The sequence below is a fragment of the Bos mutus genome, chromosome 3 (assembly GCF_027580195.1).
Source record: "Bos mutus isolate GX-2022 chromosome 3, NWIPB_WYAK_1.1, whole genome shotgun sequence".
Lineage (NCBI taxonomy): Eukaryota > Metazoa > Chordata > Mammalia > Artiodactyla > Bovidae > Bos > Bos mutus.
In genome coordinates, this window is record NC_091619.1 from 52,660,205 (window position 1) to 52,681,374 (window position 21,170).

Below are 21,170 nucleotides of genomic sequence, written 5' to 3' on the forward strand. Positions count from 1 at the left end.
AATTCAAGCCTCTAGAATTGTAAGAAAAAAAAAAATTCTGTTATTTATGCCAAAAAAGAAAAATGTGACTATTGTCTCTGTACATCTTTCACTAGGTCCCAAGGCAAATAATATCAGGTGACAAATAGACAAACTTTATAGAAGAAGATGCTAGGCAATCTTATCTGGAGTTAAATTATTGAATATAAAGAAATATAGTATCAGTTAAATGAAGCTCTATTAACCTCCAATCATTTAGGAAATCATTTTTAAAATTGTTACTTTATCACTATTTACTCTTGTGTCACTCGCTGTGACTCAAACAGAATATAATTTTAAATGATATTTCTTCTCATGTAATAACAAAACATGGAAGCTGACCCCATGGATAGTCCATGGAATTCTCCAGGCCAGAATACTGGAGTGAGTAGCCTTTCCCTTCTCCAAGGGATCTTCCCAACCCAGGGATCAAACCCAGGTCTCCTACATTGCAGGTAGATTTTTTACCAGCTGAGCCACCAGGGAAGCTCAAGAATACTGGAATGGGTAGCCTATCCCTTCTCCATTTCATTGGCCTCCTCTTAACATGGACACAAATAAGGAAAAGGAAATGCTGCATGATGGCAAATAGGAATATAGATTTCTCATCTCAGTCTTCTCATAAATTCTGCTTATGAATGCCTGCTTGATCTTCTAGAGGCAGATAAAAATGTATAGGTTAATAGAGGTTACATTAATTCTGCAATTATGGAGTTTAGTTTATGTAATGGTATAGCTTATAATCTGGTATAGAAACTCATGCTACAAAACTAGAAAGGGAGTTACTTTTGTTTAGCTTTAATTTTCTTATTTTTAAATGATTAACAAAGAAACCACTATTAGGTTTTGAATGCAGAGTTATTCTTTTCTATAATGAAGTTTAACTAATAAAAATGTATTTGGTTTACTCCTTTCTTGCAGTGCAGTGTGGGAACTACAGGGTGAATTTACATAAATACTCCACTTAATATGCTTGAGTCTCATGTGGTCTCCTATGAAGCTGCAGTTTGAGTAAAAAACTACTACTTATCAGCACTTGCCTAACTGTGGAAGGAGGTATTCTTCATGCTGATGGGAAACGAAGGGAAGATTCAATGGAAAAAAAGGTTCTAAGGCAATCAGAACAAGCAGGTTTATTAATGTAGATTCAGTGGCATTAGCTGCTTCCCTGCTTTTCTCTCATCATGTAGTATTTTGAAACACTGTATAATCTTTTTCACAATGCTAACATATGCAATGTAATCCCTATATTCCTTACAAATGCAAGGAACATAAAGCAGATGTGAAAAACTTTGATGAATGTTTCTATTATATAAAGCAAGAGTCTGCAAATTATGGCTTCTGAGTGCCAGCTGTATTTTAAAACAATAGTTTCTTGGAAAACAGGCATACCATCCATTTGTGTATCATCTGTGGTTGCTTTATGGCAGAGTTGAGGACATACTCATGAATAGTTACTATCCCAGACTTTACAAAAACATTAGCCAGTCATGGCTATATAAATGAAAACATTATATTTTTTTGGTGAAAAACTATAAAAAATCAGAAATGTAAAGTTCAACATTTTACATTTTTACTTCCGAACTGAAATAATTCTTCATTGCTCTAAGAAGTTTTAAGCATTTACCTAGGGCTTTTGACAGTTGTGATAAAGTCCTAAGTAATACCAAGAGTATTATTTTACTGATCAAAAGAAGTCAAAAACAACCCATATTCTCTTGGGGGATGTGACTCAAGAATTGGGAAACAATAGCCTAAACTTCAGGGTAATGAACAATTTAATAATTAATTTAGCTCAGTTTTCTAACACATTATCTGTCATCATTTCAAGCTCATCTTTGCAAGTTATAAATGGCTACAAAGACAATGTATAATTGTCATCCTGTTACTATGTTTAGTGTAGTGTCACTTGAAGTTCTAAAGTGTCCCATTAAAGTTATTAATTAAAGTAATTAAAATTATAATCTGGGTGAAATGAACAAGAAGGGAAAGTCTCCTTTTTTAGCCCATTTATTTATGATCCAAGTTACAATCATGCTAATGGTTTCTTCCATCTTCCTGTGGAAATTCTGTAGACCTTCTAGATCACTATACAAGGTGATTTGCTTTAGCTTGGGATTCACCAGTAAGCACTGCCCATTCCAGGTATCCAGGAGTCACATCACTACTGACAGACCATGCAGACTTGAAACAATGGGACACCTTATACTGCCTTTACTAGAAGCTAGAATGCTTCTTCCCAACCTCTTGTGCATTTGGTCAAACTCATGACCAACTATGTCCCAAGACTTTGACCTAAGACTTTGCTCAGTATCCACTTGTCTAACTAGTGGTCATCTGGAAGAAGAAGTTCCTGGGTGGTACCAGCTTATGATACCTCCTGTGCTGGCACAGAGGTAAAGTGCGTCTTACTACACAGTTTACAGTATTGTGAGGAAGATGCACATGACTTCAATTATAGAACTGCATGTCTTTGCAAATTTTAGTGTAGTAAAAATGTGAAACCTAAATATTATCAAGTATGGTGACACTTTTCTTAGTTTTAAACTTCTTGAGTAATGCTTTGGATAAGAGTGACCAGGAAAGCTCTATTCTTTAATTCTTTAGCCTAGGAAACATTCCTTCTTTGGTTTATTCATCTTCTTCTGGAGACTCTGTATTTCCTTATGAAGTCGTCTGTTCTCTTCTTGGAATCCTTCCTGTAGTAGTCGGGACTGTTCCTAAAAAGATACAAATGGAAATTGAATAGTGTATATCATTAAGTAAATCTCTAACTACTATCTAGTTTCCACATTCAAGGATTGTTTTTTTTTTTTTTTTTACTTTTCATTTATTTATTTTTTATCGAAGGATAATTGCTTTACAGAATTTTGTTGTTTTCTGTCAAATCTCAATATGAATCAGCCATAGGTATACATATATCCCCTCCCTTTTGAAACTCCCTTCCATCTCCCTCCCTGTCTCACCCCTCTAGGTTGATACAGAGCCCCTGTTTGAGTTTCCTGAGCCATACAGCAAATTCCCGTTGGCTATCTATTTTACATATGGTAATGTAAGTTTCCATGTTACTCAAAAATGTTTAATTTCTTCTTGAAATTTTCTCTATCATTAATTTTCATTTTACTTTCTCTTAAGTCTTCTATCTCTGTGATTGCTTTTCCTGAGTCTCCTTGAGTTAAGAAAGATTTTTGACTTACATCTCCTGACATAAGTTCATCTTGATATGTTGATAAATCTCAATTAGCAGTCTTAATTTTTTCTCCCATTATTTGTATACAACCTTTGTGGACAACCTAATGAAATGTTTGGCTTTGAGTCTTATCTATGCATTTTTATTTTTTTAACACACACACATACACACATAACACAGAAATAGAAGGATTTCCAAAATCTGATACATTGTCTAAATCTTAGATCAGGAAATTTGGTCTAAGCTTCCACAACTTGGTGGCAGGAGGACCAAAATATAGGTGAGGGAATCAGGGTCCCAGACTTGATCATACTGGATTTCTGCACAGCTCAACACATACTAGGAGTAGGGCATAGGAAACCAGTAGGAGTGACAGACAGACACAGCAGTGTGAGTTAAGGAGTCCTTCTGCTTATGAAGGATTTCTTATAGCTAAAGGTCATACCAGTTGTGACAGGAAAAAAAAATCATGGATCCCTCTAAGCGGTGAAGACAGTTCAGATATCTATCTTCCCAAGCATTGTGACCCTATAAAAGTTATTTAGTCTTGTCTGAACCTCTCTTTCATCTCCTAAGTATTAGGGACATGACAGGTCTTGCTTTGATATGGATAAGACCCTTTTTTTTTTTAATGCCTAGCAGATAACAGCTACCACGATTGACAGATACAGTGATAAAAGACTAGGTGTGACATAGCTGCAAGTAAAATCTTTTAGTAACAAGACACTGTAGGGGCCAGTTCAGGCAGACAAATAGGGATTGAAAAGTACAAGTAAGCAAGCAAGGTCCTTCTTCTGGGCTTCAAGTTCACTGCTGGGCCACGTTTGTGACCAGGGAGTGTGGAGGGAAAACAGAATAACAGGAACCACACGGTGTTGCAGTTAAATACCTGCAGTTTGAGAGCAAGAGTTCTCTCTTGCTCTTCCAGTAACAGGGCCCTATCCCTCTCCATCTTCTCAGTCAGCTGTTTCACATGTTCCTGATAGCTCTTTTCTTTCTGTTCCATCATCTGCTGGTTCTTTATTTGCATTTCCTCCAGCATTTTTGCTGCAGCCTGTGCAGATTCAGCTTTCACACGTTCCACTGTCAGGAGGAAGAGGAAAAAGAAAAATGTATATGGAGACCAAGTTGCTTCTTTCTTCCATGTACAATTCCCTATCACTGTTGCTACTGGCTGCATACACACTACTCAGAAAAGATATTAGCAAATAAGAGACATCTTTTCTCATGTTGCTATAGTTTAAGGCTCCTCGGTTCACCTAGCTGAATTAGTTAGAACTTTAAAGAGCTTTCGAGGCTGTCTAGTCTCTTGACTTGCTCCTCACCTTCAATCAACTTTTCCTTCTCTGAGAGCGTCTGGTCTGTCTGTAGAATTGCGTCAGTCACAGACTCCTTGGACTTCAAGTATTCCTGAAGAATCTCCTCAGCCTGGGATCCAGGCAAAATAGGGTTAGCAGTAGGAAATGACTATAAACACTTATTCATGTTTTCCACCTTTCCCTCTAGGAACTGCTCCTCTTGGCCCTGGTGTGCCTGGTGATCAGATTCTCTGTCACTGGGCTGAGCACATGCTCCAGACTGGCCAAGCAAGGTGCCCTCCTGAGCAGAATCCTTTTTAAGAGGTTGATATACATGTAAATAGTGATTCTCTGTTCTTGTAAACTGAGGGCTCTGATTTTGGAGCTGTTGGTGCTGTGGTCCCTTATGGGGTGAACTTGTTGGAGAATGAAAGCATCATGGAGAAAGTGGATCTGAATAAAATGGGTAGAGGGAGAATGGGAGGGAGGGAAGTGTAGGGCTGGGGGGAGCCACAGGCAGAGAGATAAATGGTGACATTATTTGAAATTTTGGATACATCTGGTAATCCAGTTTATAACTCAATTGTTAACTTAGTATATGCTCTTGGATGAGCACATTGTTTATACCTGGTGTAACAGGCTCCCTGTACGTGTTTATAGAATGAGAGCCTGAATGCTGTTGGTCCTGTACTTGCGCATCTGTGTAAAACACACGTGGTCACACTGTCACCTCAAGGAGGCATCAGTAGCTTCCCAGAATCAAACTTGGTTACCTGTATGCCCTTTCTGGGCTCCTGAAAATACTTCTTCTTCAGCTCTTGCATCTTCTCAATGAAGAGGCGATAGCCCCCAGGTTTCAAATAGATCCCCTGTTTCATATCTTCTTCTAGAGGACTGAAAATATCCTTCAGTAAAGCAGAGCAATGATCTTCTGATGCTTTAAGATTCTGGTTACAAAAGTCATCTCGCTTTTTATCTAGCTGGGCCTTTAATGTAAAAAATAAGAAGTATTAATAAACAGAAGAATTAAAAGAGGTTAGCTTGACCTCCAAATTTCTGGAAAAGCTTTTCAAAAAAATAAAAGTAAAAAAAGTCTGTGACCACTAGAAGAACTCATAGAAATGCAACAAAATCATATCCTTCCTCCTGATCCTGACTTTCTACAGAAGTCCCTTTCTCCATGAGGGTAACCTTTGGAGCAGAGATTACTAGCTACATGCTTCACCTTTGGAGAAAACTCCTAATTTTCCAACTGGACAAATGATTGCATGTGAAATAAATGTAGCTCAATATAAACCCATTTATGATAACTAAGAATAAAATATTCTTTGCTTTTGGCCAAAATATCCAATCAGTCTGATAAAAATGAGTCTGTGATTTGATTAGAAGCCCTGATTATTAGAAAATTCTATTATTATTAGAAGCCCTGTGTGCATGTAATGAAATTATAGGGAAGATTATTAGTTTATTCATGAAAGAAAAAAGTTTCAGTGCCTCATAATAAAGTATATCATAATAGAATTGGTTCCTCTTATGATAACAAATAATGTTTGTCTAGAAAAATTGCTTTTCACAAAATAAGCACCTATTTCATTTTCTGGTAATACTTTACTTTCCAAGAGCCTAATATGTATAAACTTGAGAAAAAAACTACCGCTAATTCTTTTTGAAATAATTGGTCTATGTCTTTGAAGGAACTCTTCATGAAGACTTCAATGGCCTCTTTTTCACTGGCCCTGTGCAGGTCCAGCAGTTCCTGGAGGGTTTCTGTGGGCAGCTGCAGCTTCTGGCCCATCTGCTGGTCATAGTGGGCAATGGCCTTTTGTACTGCGGCTGAGTTCTCGATCTCAGCCAAGGCCAGGACTGCATTCTCCATGCAGGGCAGATCCCCACTGTTGATGGCATTGACATAGGTCTGCACCAGGGTCTCTAAACCTACGACAGAGAACAATGATGATGTTTAATGTAGGCATCAGTGAGGAAACTTTCTATTCTAATTCTAATGTTGTTTATTACCAACCATTTATTTTTCAGCATCACCTGAAAACTTGCTAAAAATGCAGCCTCTGACCCAGTTTAAATGACTTAGACCCTCCTCTTTGGCAAGATCCTCAGGTGGTATATATACATCAATGGTTGAGAACCTTTTGTGTTTATTGAGTACATTTATTTCACCCACAGGTACTGTTAGGCCAGAAACCATATCTCTCTCATTTATGTCTGTATCATCAGCCCTGGTAAGTCCATGGGAAACATTTGATTAATATTTGTGGAGCAAATCAAAATGAATCCTCCATTTTGCTTATTCTAGCAGAGCATTATAGGAGACCTTTCTGTGATGTTGGAAGTATTCTGTGTGTGCTCTCCAGGGTGGGAGCCACTAAGCTCATGTAGGTGTGAGCCCTTGAGACATAGCTGTGTGATCAGAATGTTAAATTTCTATATTTTTTATTAGCTACATTTAAATTTAGATAGGAACACTTGTCTAGTGAAAACCATGTTGGACAGGGCAGGTCCAGTTTACTAGGACAATTGTCTGCTCTCAGAGCTTTTATTTTTGCCTTTTGTATCTTTTCTCAACTATGAAGTCTGACTAATAAAACCTATCAGAAGTGTTGGTGCCACCTAGAATTTATCACGATAATATCAGTAGATGTACATTTTTCAAAGTTGAAGCTACATGGATGTTATCACACCATCCTCTAGTCTTAACAGTGATAGTGAAGACTGGGAAGAGGACTCACGAGGTCCATCCACCTTGATGCCTCCTGAGAGAGTTTTAGTTTTGGAATCGCTAAAGATGTAAGAACAGAAGACCACAGCTTGTTGCACAAATTCGGAGTCCAGCTCATCGTCACACAGTTCCTCAAGCTGGCCCAGTTTCTTCCTATGAGTGGGCCGATCAAAGATGAAGCATTTCTTCTTTGGGAAGAACTTTCGGATACAGAGTCGAGGCATATTAAAAGTTTTATCTTTTGGGCTGGTACCTGGAGGAAGAAAAAAGGAATTTGCCTAATGTAGGGTCTTGCAAACATTTCCCGTAAAGGGTCAAACAGTAAATAGACTTTGCAAGCCAGATGGTCTCTTTTCTGAGTACTCAAGTCTCCTATTGTAGCCTAAAAGCAGTCATAGAGAAACTATAAATAAATGGATATGACATTATTTCAATAAAATCTTATTTACAAAACCAACTGGCAGGCTAGATTGGACAATATTTGCCTGTAGCAATCCTTTACCAGCCCTAAACTGTGCATGGTTCATGCTTGCATTTCTTTTCTTCAAATAAATGACCATTCTACTCCTACTCTTTGGCTAATTACAGCACCACAAGCCCTAAGCATGGAGATATCAATCTAATCACAGCACAGGGAAAGGTGAAAGAAAAAGAAATTTATTCTTAGAACAGGGAGAAAAATAATCTAAAACCAAATCTATTATTCAGATAGTAAACAAGCATTACTTCTTAGTAATCACCCCTTGAGAAGAAATAGAAACTACAAGTAGAAGACAACCGTTGACAGAAAACTAAGGAACAATAGTTTTTAGTGTGTTGTCATCTGTTTACCAATTCTACGTCCCCTTTACCTTTCTTCAGCTTGAGTGAATTCTCCAGGTACTCGTCTGCTGTGATGGACTGTCCATCTGCTTCCAAGTCTAGGGAGAAATCCCTCAGTGTCCATACAAAGTCTGGAAAGAAGCTCACAAAATCAGCTGAATCCTCAACCCCATCCACATCAGGTGAGGATTTTGCCCTGATTCTATCTGTCAGCTCCGTCACATAGCTGAGTAGCCAAATAAGGAAAACTGGCATGAATGAACAGTAACCCCTCCCCAATCCTATATTAGTTCCACATACTAAACCTTTATTTCTCCTTTGTTCTTAACCCAAGTATCCAAAGTATCAATTCTTCAGTAGGTTATAGGATTTTCCCCTTGCCATTGAATTCTTTTTTATATTTCTCATGTTTGTTTCACCAGGATTCACAGTCAGCTGTTTTTTAAATATTGGTCTCCCCTCTGATTTTGATGTAGGTTGGATCCCAAAAGGATACTGCAGTTGGTCCATGGCCTGCTGGTTGATAGTTCCCATACTATTGTACACAAAAGTGCTGCTCAAGAGTATTGCTAGGGCAAAGATCCAGGAGTCATTCTGGTTGTCACCCTGAAAATCAGAACATATTTTACCAGGATTGTGTTTCATTCTTATGGCACTTTCCTGATCAGCAGTAGTAAAAGGATGCTCATGTAACTAGAGTTTTTTTTCTTTCAAGACTGGTGACAAAGAAAACCAAATCCAAGCAAAAATGACTTTGAATAGTTTTCTGATATGTTTTGTTTTACCCTGATTCTCATTAGACCCTCTTATGATCATTGGTAGATAATTGCAAAACAAATAGTCATTGTGGGTGGACAGTCAAAGGTCTTAAATGTAATTTAAATTTAATTTTTCTCTTTATTTTTACAGAAAAATTGTCTTAATATTAGGGTACTAATACTTGTTTCTATCTCAGTAGGATATTGTTGTTCAACTAACACTTCCCATTTCTTATCTTATAAATATTCCAGACAATACTATAAGGCAAATATAGATCTAATACACCTGTTTTACAGATCAGAAAGCTGAGGTTAAAAAGGTCAAATAATTTACAAAAATCACTGAGTTACTGACAGACTTTAAAGTTAAAGCCAAGGGTATGGGGCTTTGGAACCTAAATCCTTAACTAAAGTTCTTTGCAAGATAAAATTCATCACTTTGAGTTTATCTGTATTCCCTTTATGCATCTGTGTTAACTGGCTTAGCTTATAGCTTTTTGTTCATTAGGATACTGTCTACTGACCACTATGCTCTTCTTCTAGGATTCTGCCTTATGAATATTTTCCTAACCCCTGGTTCCTAACTTGGTTTCATAGCATATAAACAGAAATGAAGAAACATGGTTAAACAAAGGTCTTATTTAAAGGAAAATTAAAAGTGTAGAGGACATTCAGACATGAGGGCTTAGTCCAAACTGGAACCTCATTCCTTACCTTCTCCACATCCCCCAGACCCTCAGTATCAAGCAGAACTAGAGTACGGTTTGGCTTCTTGGGATGAGGCACACACCACATCCAGATGCCCTTCGTGTGAGACTGCACTGTGGAGCCCAGAGAGAAGCCTGCAAGGGGTATGGGGAAAAGAGAGGGTGGAATTCTAATATCAAGTGGTTCTGGAAGTTGGGATGCAAGTTAACAAATCAAGTTTAGGAGAACTGAAACCACAACAAGTATTAATCTTACTTACAATCAGAGAAACAGGGAAATTAAAATATCAAATACTTAAAAAAATGCAAAACCTGTTCATGAGGAAAACAATCAACAAACTAGAAATTTAAGGAAAATCTCAACATAATAGAAGTCATATAAAAAAAAAAACCACAGCCAACATAATATTCAACAATGAAAGAGAGAAAGCTTTGCTTCTACAAAAATTAACCCAAATGGATCAAAGACCTTAAGAGCTATTAATAAAACTATGAAGGTAGTAGAAGAAAATACAGGAGAAAAACTTCACAATATTGCATTTAGCAAAAATTTCTTGGAAATAATACCAAAAATATAAATAGAAATAAAAATATATAAGTTAGACTTCATCCAAATTAAAACACATATGTATCAAAGGATACTGCTGCTACTGCTGCTGCTGCTGCTGCTAAGTCACTTCAGTTGTGTCCGATTCTGTGCGACCTCATAGACAGCAGCCCACCAGGCTCCCCCGTCCCTGGGATTCTCCAGGCAAGAGCACTGGAGTGGGTTGACATTTCCTTCTCCAATGCATGAAAGTGAAAAGTGAAAGTGAAGTCGCTCAGTGGAGTCCGACTCTTCCCGACCCCATGGACTGCCCCCTACCAGGCTCCTCTGTCCATGGGATTTTCCAGGCAAGAGTACTGGAGTGGGGTGCCATTGCCTTCTCTGATGAAAGGACACTATTGAGAGTTAAATAGATAACACACAAATTGGGAGGAAATATTTGCTAGTCATAAATCTGATAAAGGATTGATATGCAGAATATATAAAGAAGTCTTAATACAATTTAACACAAATAAATTAAAGGTCAACCCAACTAACAAATGAGCAAATGACTTGACAGACATTTCTCTTGAGAAATTATTCAAAAGACCAATGAACACATGAAAAGATACTCAACATTACTAGTCATTAGGGAAGTACAAAGCAAAACAACAATGTATTAAAACAACCTGTAATGGAAAATAACCTGAAAAAATATATATGCATATATAGCTGAATCACTTTGCTGTACGCTTAAAACTAACACAATATTGTAAATCAACTGTACTTCAAAAAAAGGGCAACAAAGCATAGCATACAGCTTAAGTGAATTCTGAAAATTAATTGATATTTATAATGAAGTTGGAAAATTTGACACTGAATGAATGTGATAATATTAAAAATTTTTTTACTTTAAAAAACCACAATGAGATACTACTTCATACCCATTAGGATGGCCATTATCAAAAAAGCTATAACAAATGTTACCATTGTGTGTTTCTGGTGGGAATGTAAAATGGTATAGTTTCTGTGGAAAATAATACGGTGATTTCTTTAAAAAGCTTAGCATAGAATTATCATATGATCCAGCAATTCCATTTCTTGGTGTATACCCAAAAGAAGTGAAAGCAGGTACAGAACAGATATTTGAACACCCATGTTCTTAGTAACATTATTCACAGTAGCCAAAATGAGGGAACAGTCCAAATGTCCATAAACTGGATGACTGGATAAGCAAATGTGTATCACATACAATTACTCAGGCTTAAAAAGGAAGAGAATTTGATACCTGTTACAACATTGTTGGACCTTGAAGACATCATACTCAGTGAAATAAACCTATCACTAAAGGACAAATAATATATGATTCTTTACACGAGATTCCAAGACTGGTCAAATTTATAGATAATATAGAATTGTGGTTGTCAAAGGCTGGGGCATTTTTGTTTATTGGGGTATAGAATTCCTGTTGGGGGAAATTTACAGAGATGGATGTTAGTGATGTTTACACAACAGTGTGAATTTACTTAATACCACAGAATTTTAAAAAATGTTAACAATGGTAAATTTTGTGGTAAATTTTATGTATGTGTATCCTGCATAAGGGCATGCACAGTCATTTCAGCTGTGTCTGACTCTTTGCAACTCCATGGACCATAACCCACCAGGTTCCCCTGACCATGAGATTTTTCCCAGCAAGAATACTGGAATGGGTTGCCATGCCCTCCTCCAGGAGTCTTTCCTACCCAGGGATCAAACCCGGGTCTCTGGCATCTCTGCATTGCAGGTGGATTCTTTACCTGCTGAGCCACTGGGGAAGCCCATGTATAACTTAACAACAGTTAAAAATAAGAAAAGAAATAAGAACAACCAATACAGATTTAAACATTTTTTAAATCTTAAAGATTAATAGAAATGCTCTCATTACATGAATATTTTTGTAAATGTCTTATAGTTTATTATTACATACATTACTTATTTTTTATTACCACATTAGTCTTTCTAGGAAAGGAAAAAATTGTGCTTTTAAAAAAGAAACTAAGACAAAGTGCAAAGAGCTGTGATCTGATACAGGTCATAGTGACGATCAGAACATAAGTGTGGACTGAAAGTTAGCTTTCAATATTCCTTCCGGGTCTCTCACTTCCTCTCCTCACATCACTGTGCTGCATGCTGGGAGTATGGGTGGACAGAAGGGACTTGGCTGGGCTCTGCTGGTCTTACTCACCCTTTTTCTCCCCAGCCAGCTTGTTCATCAGGTAGGATTTGCCTGTGCAGTAGAGGCCCACGATAGCCACCACCACAACAGGCTGCCTGATGGCAGACAGGATCTTCAGAGCTTCTGGATTAACCAGCAGTCTCCCATTAATATTCTTTATGAGGCACTCTGGGCCTGGCATGTGGATCTCTGAGGCCATGTCCCTTTGTCTGCAGGGGAAGATATGGGATGAATTAGAATTTCCAGTCTAAACAGATCAAGAGTTTTCATCAGGTCATTTTGCATTCAGAAGGAGGAATGTCAAAATCCCACAATATAACTGTGTGCCTAGTTAACACAGTTAATATCAACAAAGAGAAAGATGATCCTAGTGCATCTGGAGATTTTTTGGCCAATCACAAAAAAACTTGGCCATTTATGTCAACAGTGAAATATATGAGATTAAATCTGTTTCCTTTTGAAAATTGGAGAAATATTACCAAAGTAGCTCATTAAAAATATTGATATGACAGTGACTTATCAACATACAATCACCCTCATGAACAAAATCTTCCATTTAATTTACCATTGAAATCTTCTATTTGGATTCACATTTAAAAACTTATGAAAGTGAAAATTGCTCAGTTGAGTCCGACTCTTTTTGTGACCCCATGGACTATAAAATCCATGGAATTCTCCAGGCCAGACTACTGGAGTACATAGCTTTCCCCTTCTCCAGGGAATCTTCCCAACCCAGGGATCGAACCCAGGTCTCCTGCATTGCAGGCAGATTCTTCACCAGCTGAGCCACCAGGTATACCCAAGAATACTGGAATGCGTAGCCTATCCCTTCTCCAGTGGATCTTTCCAGCCCAGGAATCGAACTGTGGTCTCCTGCACTGAGGTGGAATTTATACTAGACATTAAATGTAAAACAGAATAGGATTCAGAGAGATTTGTTGCATTTCCTAACTTTGTGTGAAGAGTCAATATTTATTTTTTATTCATTAATTCTTACTATGAATAAAGAATTTCATGAATAAAGGTTCATCAATTGATATATGTCTCTGAACAATTTTTAATGATTTGAAATGCATTTTCTCATTAGCTATCCTTATTTCTACTGAAATAATAATTCACAGATTTTCTCACACTTCTTTCCTAGAAGTGGAACTGACTTTAGCAAATTTTATAAAAGTCTGTAACCTTGTGAAACACATGGCTTAAAGCTCTTCCAAAAGATTGCTGTGGGCTTATAGAAACAAGGGGCTTGGAAACTTAAAATTCATTAGCTTCACAATAAATTCAGTTCAGTTCAGTCACTCAGTCATGTCCAACTCTTTGTGACCCTGTGGACTGCAACACACCAGGCCTCTCTGTCCATCACCAACTCCCGGAGTTTACTCAAACTTATGTCCATTGAGTCGGTGATGTCATCCAACCATCTCATCCTCTGTCATCCCCTTCTCCTCCTGCCCTCAATTTTTCCCAGCATCAGGGTCTTTTCAAATGAGTCAGTTCTTCATATCAGGTAGCCAAAGTATTGGAGTTTCAGCTTCAACATCAGTCCTTCCAATGAATATTCAGGACTGATTTCCTTTAGGATGGACTGGTCTTCTCCAACACCACAGAGTCTTCTCCAACACCACAGTTCAAAAGCATCAATTCTTTGGCACTCAGCTTTCTTTAGAGTCCAACTTTCACATCCATACATGACTACAGGAAAAACCATAGCTTTGACTATATGGACCTTTGTTGGCAAAGTAATGTCTCTGCTTTTTAATGTTATCTAGGTTGGTCATAACTTTTCTTCCAAGGAGTAAGCATTAAATTTCATGGCTGCCGTCACCATCTGCAGTGATTTTGGAGCTCCCCCAAAATAAAATCTGCCATTGTTTCTACTGTTTCCCCATCAATTTGCCATGTAGTGATGGGACCGGATGTCATGATCTTAGTTTTCTCAATGTTGAGCTTTAAGCCAAATTTTTCACTCTCCTCTTTTACTTTTATCAAGAGGCTCTTTAGTTCTTCTTCACTTTCTGCCATAAGGGTGGTGTCATCTACATATCTGAGGTTATCGATATTTCTCCCAGCAATCTTCATTCCAGCTTGTGCTTCATCCAGCCCAGCGTTTCTCATGATGTACTCTACATAGAAGTTAAATAAAGAGGGAATATACAGCCTTGACATACTCCTTTTCCTCTTGGAACAAGTCTGTTGTTCCATGTCCAGTTCCAACTGTTGCTTCTTGACCTGCATACAGATTTCTGAAGAGGCAGGTCAGATGGTCTGATATTCCCATTTCTTTAAGAATTTCCCACAGTTTGTGGTGAAAACAGTCAAAGGCTTTGGCATAGTCAATAAAGCAGAAATAGATGTTTTTCTGGAACTCTCTTGCTTTTTGATGATCCAGCGGTTTTTGACATTTTGATCTCTGGTTCCTCTGCTTTTTCTAAAACCAGCTTGAACATCTGGAAGTTCACAGTTCATGTATTATTGAAGCCTGGCTTGGAGAATTTTGAGCATCACTTTACTAGTGTGTGAGATGAGTGCAATTGTGCGGTAGTTTGAGCATTCTTTGGCATTGCCTTTCTTTGGGATTGGAATGAAAACTGACTTTTCCAGCCCTGTGGCCACTGCTGAGTTTTCCAAATTTGCTGGCATATTGAGTGCAGCACTTTCACAGCATCATCTCTTAGGATTTGAAACAGCTCAGCTGGAATTCCATCACCTCCACTAGCTTTGTTCGTAGTGATGTTTCCCTAAGGCCCAATTGACTTTGAATTCCAGGCTGTCTGGCTGTAAGTGAGTGATCACACAATTGTGATCATCTGGGTTGTGAAGATCTTTTTTGTATGGTTCTTCTGTGTATTCTTGCCACCTCTCCTTAATATCTTCTGCTTCTGTTAGGTCCATACCATTTTTATCCTTTATTGAGCCAGTCTTTGCATGAAATGTCCCCTTGGTGTCTCTAATTTTCTTGAAGAGATCTCTAGTCTTTCCCATTCTATTGTTTCCCTTTATTTCTTTGCACTGATCACTGAGGAAGGCTTTCTTATCTCTCCTTGCTAGTCTTTGGAACTCTATTCTGGGAAATAGACTCTCGGAGGGCACAGACAGAACCTTGTGTGCACCAGGATCTGGGGGAAGGGAGCAGTGACCCCACGGAGACTGACTCAGACTTGCTTGTGAGTGTCCAGGAGTCTCCGGCGGAGGCGTGGGTTGGTGGTGGCCTGCTGCATTGTTGGGGGCCCTGAGTGTAGCAGTACATGCATGGGACCTTTTGAAGGAAGCCACCATTATCTTCTTTACCTCCACCATAGTTTGGCTCCAGGTAAATAGCAGGGAGGGAACACAGGTCCACCCATCAACAGAAAATAAGATTAAAGATTTACTGAGCATGGCCCCGCCCATCAGAACAAGACCCAGTTTCTCCCTCAGTCAGTCTCGCCCTCTTATCCTTCTCTATCAGAGGGCAGAAAGAATGAAAACCACAATCACAGAAAACTAACCAGTCTAATCACATGGACCATAGCCTTGTCTAACTCAATGAAACTATAAGCCCTGCCGTGTAGGGCCACCCAAGATGGATGCGTCAGGGTGGAGAGTTCTGACAAAATGTGGTCCACTGGAGAAGGGAATGGCAAACCACTTCAGTATTCTTGCCTTGAGAACCCCATGAACACTATGAAAAGGCAAAAAGATAGGACACTGAAAGACGAACTCCCCAGGTCAGCGGGTACCCAATATGCTACTGGAGATTGGTGGAAAAATAACCAGAAAGAATGAAGAGACAGAGCCAAAGCAAAAACAATACCCAGCTGTGGATGTAACTGGTGATGGAAGCCAAGGTCCGATGCTGTAAAGAGCAATATTGCATGGGAACCTGGAATGTTAGGTCCATGAATCAAGGCAAATTGGAAGTGGTCAAACAAGGGATGAGATGACCATTATATCTACTACTGTAGGCAAGAGTCCCTTAGAAGAAATGAAGTAGCCACAATAGTAAACAAAAGAGTCCAAAATGCAGTACTTGGATGCAATCTGAAATAACGACAGAATGATCTCTGTTCATCTCCAAGGCTAACCATTCAATATCATGGTAATCCAAGTCTATGCCCCGACCAGTAATGCTGAAGAAGCTGAAGTTGAACGGTTCTATGAAGACCTACAAGACCTTCTAGAACTAACACACAAAAAAGATGTCCTTTTCATTATAGGGGACTGGAATGCAAAAGTAGGAAGTCAAGAAACACCTGAAATAATAGGCAAATTTTGCCTTGGAGTACGAAATAAAGCAAGGAAAAGGCTAATAGCATTTTGCCAAGAGAACACACTGGTCATAGCAAACACCCTCTTCCAACAACACAAGAGAAGACTCTACACATGGATATCACCAGATGATCAACACTGAAATCAGATTGATTATATTCTTTGCAGCCGAAGTTGAAGAAGCTATATACAGTCAGCAGAAACAAGACCAGGAGCTGACTGTGGCTAAGATCATGAACTTCTTATTGCCAAATTCAGACTTAAATTGAAGAAAGTAGGGAAAACCACTAGACCATTCAGGTATGACCTAAATCACAATAAATTAGCCTCCAACTAAATGGGAATAAACTACACAATTGCTAACACTGTATGTTGCAAAAAATCAGGTGTGTATATGAGGGGAGAAAAAATTGAAATAAAGATTAAAAGATCAGGAAGAGATTAACAGAGCTAGAGAAGAAAGTTATTGAAAGAAAATAGCTATATTTCCAGCCATACAATCTAAGTTTTCTGTTTTGTTCTTTTCTCCCATCTTGTAGAGGAGAAGTAGAAGTGGGAAGAAGATGAAGAAGGGTGGGGGTAAGGAGAGAGGAGTGGGAAGGGAACCAAGGGCAGGAAACTGAAAAAGAGAGAGAGGTGTCAGACAGTATGTGATGAATGGGGCTAGTGCCAAGCCTAGGAAGTCAGGGGAAGAGTTTCCAGGAGGCAAGATCAGAACTCCTTGAGAGCCCAGAGAGGGCAAAATAAAAACAATGGTGACTTTATCACTGCTCCAGAGTAGATTCTTTAAAGACAAAGCTTTTTATAAAGTGGTGGGACTGAATTCTGTCCTAAGGTGTAAGGCATCCTCGAGTTGGCACCAACACATTGAACCTAGTGAACGTGTGCTGTTTCTAAAGGAAGATGTCGACTTTAAAATAGAGTGCAAAGGTAGGACTGAAGAGTATGATGTCTTCATAAATCTACATCTTCCACTCTGGATTTCAGCTTTTCTCCTTGTCTTTAACAGTGCCAGGTGACTGTTTCCACTGCACCTCATTTACTGTTCTTTCCTTCTCATGAGAAAAACAAAAAAACAACAAAAAAAATATCTGCCACCCTTTCAGTCTCTTGGCTGCAGTCAAATCAGTATTGAGCAAGTTGTATCAAAGAAAATGGTAATACAATCATTATCCCCAGTCAACATCAGCAAAGAGAAGGACAATCCTAATTCATTCCAAACTCAGTTTAGCCCTGTGTCCTTGGCGCTTAACTCCACACAAGCACAGTCATGACCCAGAGATGGGATGGCCCATGCTAACACCTGGATCTCATCTGACCAATGTCCCAAATCAGGATGAGCTACAGTCTTGATGCTGATCATTTATTAGAAAACTAACCATTACAGATCCCTTTGCACCCCTGCACTAATCTTACCATGGGCTCCTGCTCTCAAAACAGGGCTCCTTTAGCACTGAAGAAGAATCTGCTTTGAGGAAAAGCTAGAGTTCTTACCTGTTTTCTTCTCAGCTCAGGTGGAATGGTTCTGTAACAAATTTCTCTTTCTCTCACTAGATGGTTAGACTTCTATTTCACCAGCTCAATATCCTGGGTCTTGCCTGCTTTCCTTTAGCAAACAGAGAGAAGGAAAGGAACCTGTCTAACAGATTTACAGTAATGTGAAACTGAAAGCACTGAGAGCAAAGCAATGACTCAACAGCCATATAAGGAATTTCTGACAGCTATTCTAAAAAAAAAAAAAAAAAAAAAGATGGGTTTGACACAATTTCTCTAGAACCTTCACGTTAATAGCTTTTGAAAGACATCTTAGAGACCATTTAGTGTTGAAAAAGGTGACTATTAGATTCTTAAATATAATGGAATGTATCTCAGGATTGGGTGTCACTTTGGGAAACCTAGAATAGGAAGCATATTAATTTTTAGGTTTAATTTCCTTAAATAATGGACAGACACATAGTGGACGTGGCTCCTCTTTTATGCATGCTGTAAGTGAAGAAAATGACTCATCTTACAGATTCATGAATGTGAAGCCCCTGGAATTTAATACCCAGGGCACACACAGCATGTGTTCCATGCTCAGTGCTGATCACTCTACATAGGTTAAATAACTGATATTTTATAACAGACATTTCTCCACCATTTTATAGAAACTGAGGCACAGAAAGATTAAATGTCTTATCCCAAATCACAACACTATAAGTAACTTGAACCAAATCACTCTTCATTCCAAACCCTCTTGTTAAGCCACTTCACTATACTGTCTTTTCATGTTTGCTCAGTGAATAGTAGTAGAAGTAACAGCTTTATTGCTTAATTTCTTTCTAAGAAGCACATATGTTACAATTGTCCAATTCATTTCTGAGTAAAACCATGCAAAATGAGTGGTGTGCTATCTCCATGAAAACAAGGAGGCTTCAGGAAGGGTAAGATAATATGCCGGGTCAAGTTCACTAAGCATGTCGTAGAGGTGAGATGTGAATCTGAAACTCTTTTTACCCTTAAACTATGCTTCCTGTGAACAAAGCTAGTGGAGGTGATGGAATTTCAGTTGAGCTATTTCAAATCCTGAAAGATGATGCTGTTAAAGTGCTGCACTCAATATGCCAACAAATTTGGAAACTCAGCAGTGGTCACAGGACTGGAAAAGGTCAGTTTTCATTCCAATCCCAAAGAAAGGCAATATCAAAGAATGCTTTAACTACCACACAATTGCACTCATCTCATATGCTAGTAAAGTAATGCTCAAAATTCTCCAAGCCAGGCTTCAGCAATACGTGAACTGTGAACTTCCATATGTTCAAGCTGGTTTTAGAGAAAGCAAAGGAACCACAGATCAAATTGCCAACATTCGTTGGATCATTGAAAAAGCAAGAGAGTTCCAGAAAAACATCTATTTCTGCTTTATTGACTATACCAAAGCCTTTGACTGTGTGGATCACAATAAACAGTGGAAAACTCTGAAAGAGATGGGAATACCAGACCCCTGACCTGCCTCTTGAGAAACCTGTACGCAGGTCAGGAGGCAACAGTTAGAACTGGATATGGAACAACAGACTGGTTCCAAATAGGAAAAGGAGTATGTCAAGGCTGTATATTGTCACCCTGCTTATTTAACTTATATGCAGAGTACATCATGAGAAACGCTGGGCTGGAAGAAGCACAAGCTGGAATCAAGATTGCTGGGAGAAATATCAATAACCTCAGATATGCAGATGACACCACCCTTATGGCAGAAAGTGAAGAGGAACTAAAAAGCCTCTTGATGACAGTGAACAAAGAATTGACACTTTTGAACTGGTGTTGGAACATCAGTATTGCAAGGAGATCCAACAGTCCCTAGAGATCAGCCAGTGTCTGGAAGGAAAGTCAACAAATGGAAGAATTAAGATTACTCGACTTTTCTTTTTTCTTCTTTGTTATTATCTTTTAAAGTGTCTCTGCATAAGTAGCACTGCAACTTGCTTTGAAAAATATGACTTCTCTGGGTCTTTGAACTGCTGGAACACACCCAGGTTCTTCCTGCCTTAGCAGTCTAACAGTTTTCTGCATCTGAACCTTTCTTACCCCAGATCTTGGAACAGTTGGTTCCTTCTTGTTCTTAATAGTATCTTCTCCCTGAGGCCTTCCCTTGAACATTAATCTCCATCCAATCACCTGCTTTTTTTTTTTTAACTTTTGCCTGTGACTACCTGAAATTCAAGTTCATAAAAACAGGGACCTCTTGTGTTTACAGATGTATCTCCAGCAAATAGATCAGTGTTTGGCAGAGAGTATAAACTCAATGGATATTATGTGTGACTCAATATAAAATGACTCCAAATATGAGAGTAACCCTACAGTTTGCCAATTTGAAGTATATAAGAAATAGTAAAATGCCTATGTAAAGTGTTTATTTTATTTGCTACTTTTGTTACATTTTTAAAATGATATGTTTTGTGTACATATAATACTGGTATATTTTTTTCTCTTACTGAATTTTTATAATAAAATAATTTTTAATTGAAATATAGTTGACATACAATATTACATTAGTGTCAGGTATACTACATGATGACATAGTTTGACATGTGCATACATTATGAGATGAGCACCACAATAAATCTGTAACCATCTGTCCCCATACAATGTTGTTAAAATATCAGGACCATATAGTTTATGCTGTACATTGCATTCCTGTGGTTTATGCCTTATATAACTGGAGGTTTGTAACTCAAGCCCCTTCACCCCTTTGCCTGCCATGGCTCTGTATTTGCAAAAGTGCACTGAAACACTGTGGTGCTGTGGCCTTACTCACTATACTAACTGTGACATTCCAAGTAGTCATGTTATAAATTTAAAAGTCTCTGACTCTCCTCTACTTTTTCTTATGAGTAAGAGTTTTCTTATGTCAATTAAGGACAGCTTGAAACTATTTTATTGAACATATATCAGTCAAAAGTGAAAGCAAGAATAAACTTAGTTTCTCAGTATTCTTGCCTGGAAAATCCCATGGAAGGGCCTAGGCTTCCATGGGGTTTTCGGACACAAATTCACTGGTTATTAGAAGGAAATGAAACCAGTTCTTGCCTCCCAGGGACGGGGAGCCTGGTGGGCTGATTAGTATAGTGGGTTGTATGCAGTTTTGTTCATTTTTTATGTCAGGCTGCTT

General features: G+C 38.4%; 1 protein-coding gene across 1 annotated transcript; it reads right to left on the reverse strand.

Annotated features, from left to right (window-relative positions):
• Positions 1 to 1,300: 1,300 nt before the first annotated feature.
• LOC102279350 (guanylate-binding protein 1) lies at positions 1,301 to 18,175 on the reverse strand. The gene is made up of 11 exons (XM_005893674.3): positions 18,017 to 18,175; positions 12,281 to 12,480; positions 9,535 to 9,662; positions 8,559 to 8,668; positions 8,092 to 8,288; positions 7,251 to 7,493; positions 6,161 to 6,441; positions 5,280 to 5,492; positions 4,534 to 4,636; positions 4,098 to 4,291; positions 1,301 to 2,738 (listed from the first exon to the last, which is right to left on the reverse strand). The coding sequence occupies exons 2-11, from the start codon at positions 12,468 to 12,470 to the stop codon at positions 2,622 to 2,624; spliced, it is 1,776 nt and encodes a 591-aa protein (XP_005893736.2). The 5' UTR covers positions 12,471 to 12,480; positions 18,017 to 18,175; the 3' UTR covers positions 1,301 to 2,621.
• Positions 18,176 to 21,170: the final 2,995 nt, after the last annotated feature.

What these genes read in the sequence shown, in the direction of transcription:
- LOC102279350 (XM_005893674.3), bottom strand. Translation starts at nt 12,470, where the DNA reads ATGGCCTCAGAGATCCACATGCCAGGCCCAGAGTGCCTCATAAAGAAT. An exon ending in TATTTCAAAAAGAATTAGCG is followed by an intron (nt 5,493 to 6,160) that starts GTAGTTTTTTTC and finishes TTTACATTAAAG; the next exon opens with GCCCAGCTAGATAAAAAGCG. An exon ending in AGCCCAGAAAGGGCATACAG is followed by an intron (nt 4,637 to 5,279) that starts GTAACCAAGTTT and finishes CCTGGATCCCAG; the next exon opens with GCTGAGGAGATTCTTCAGGA.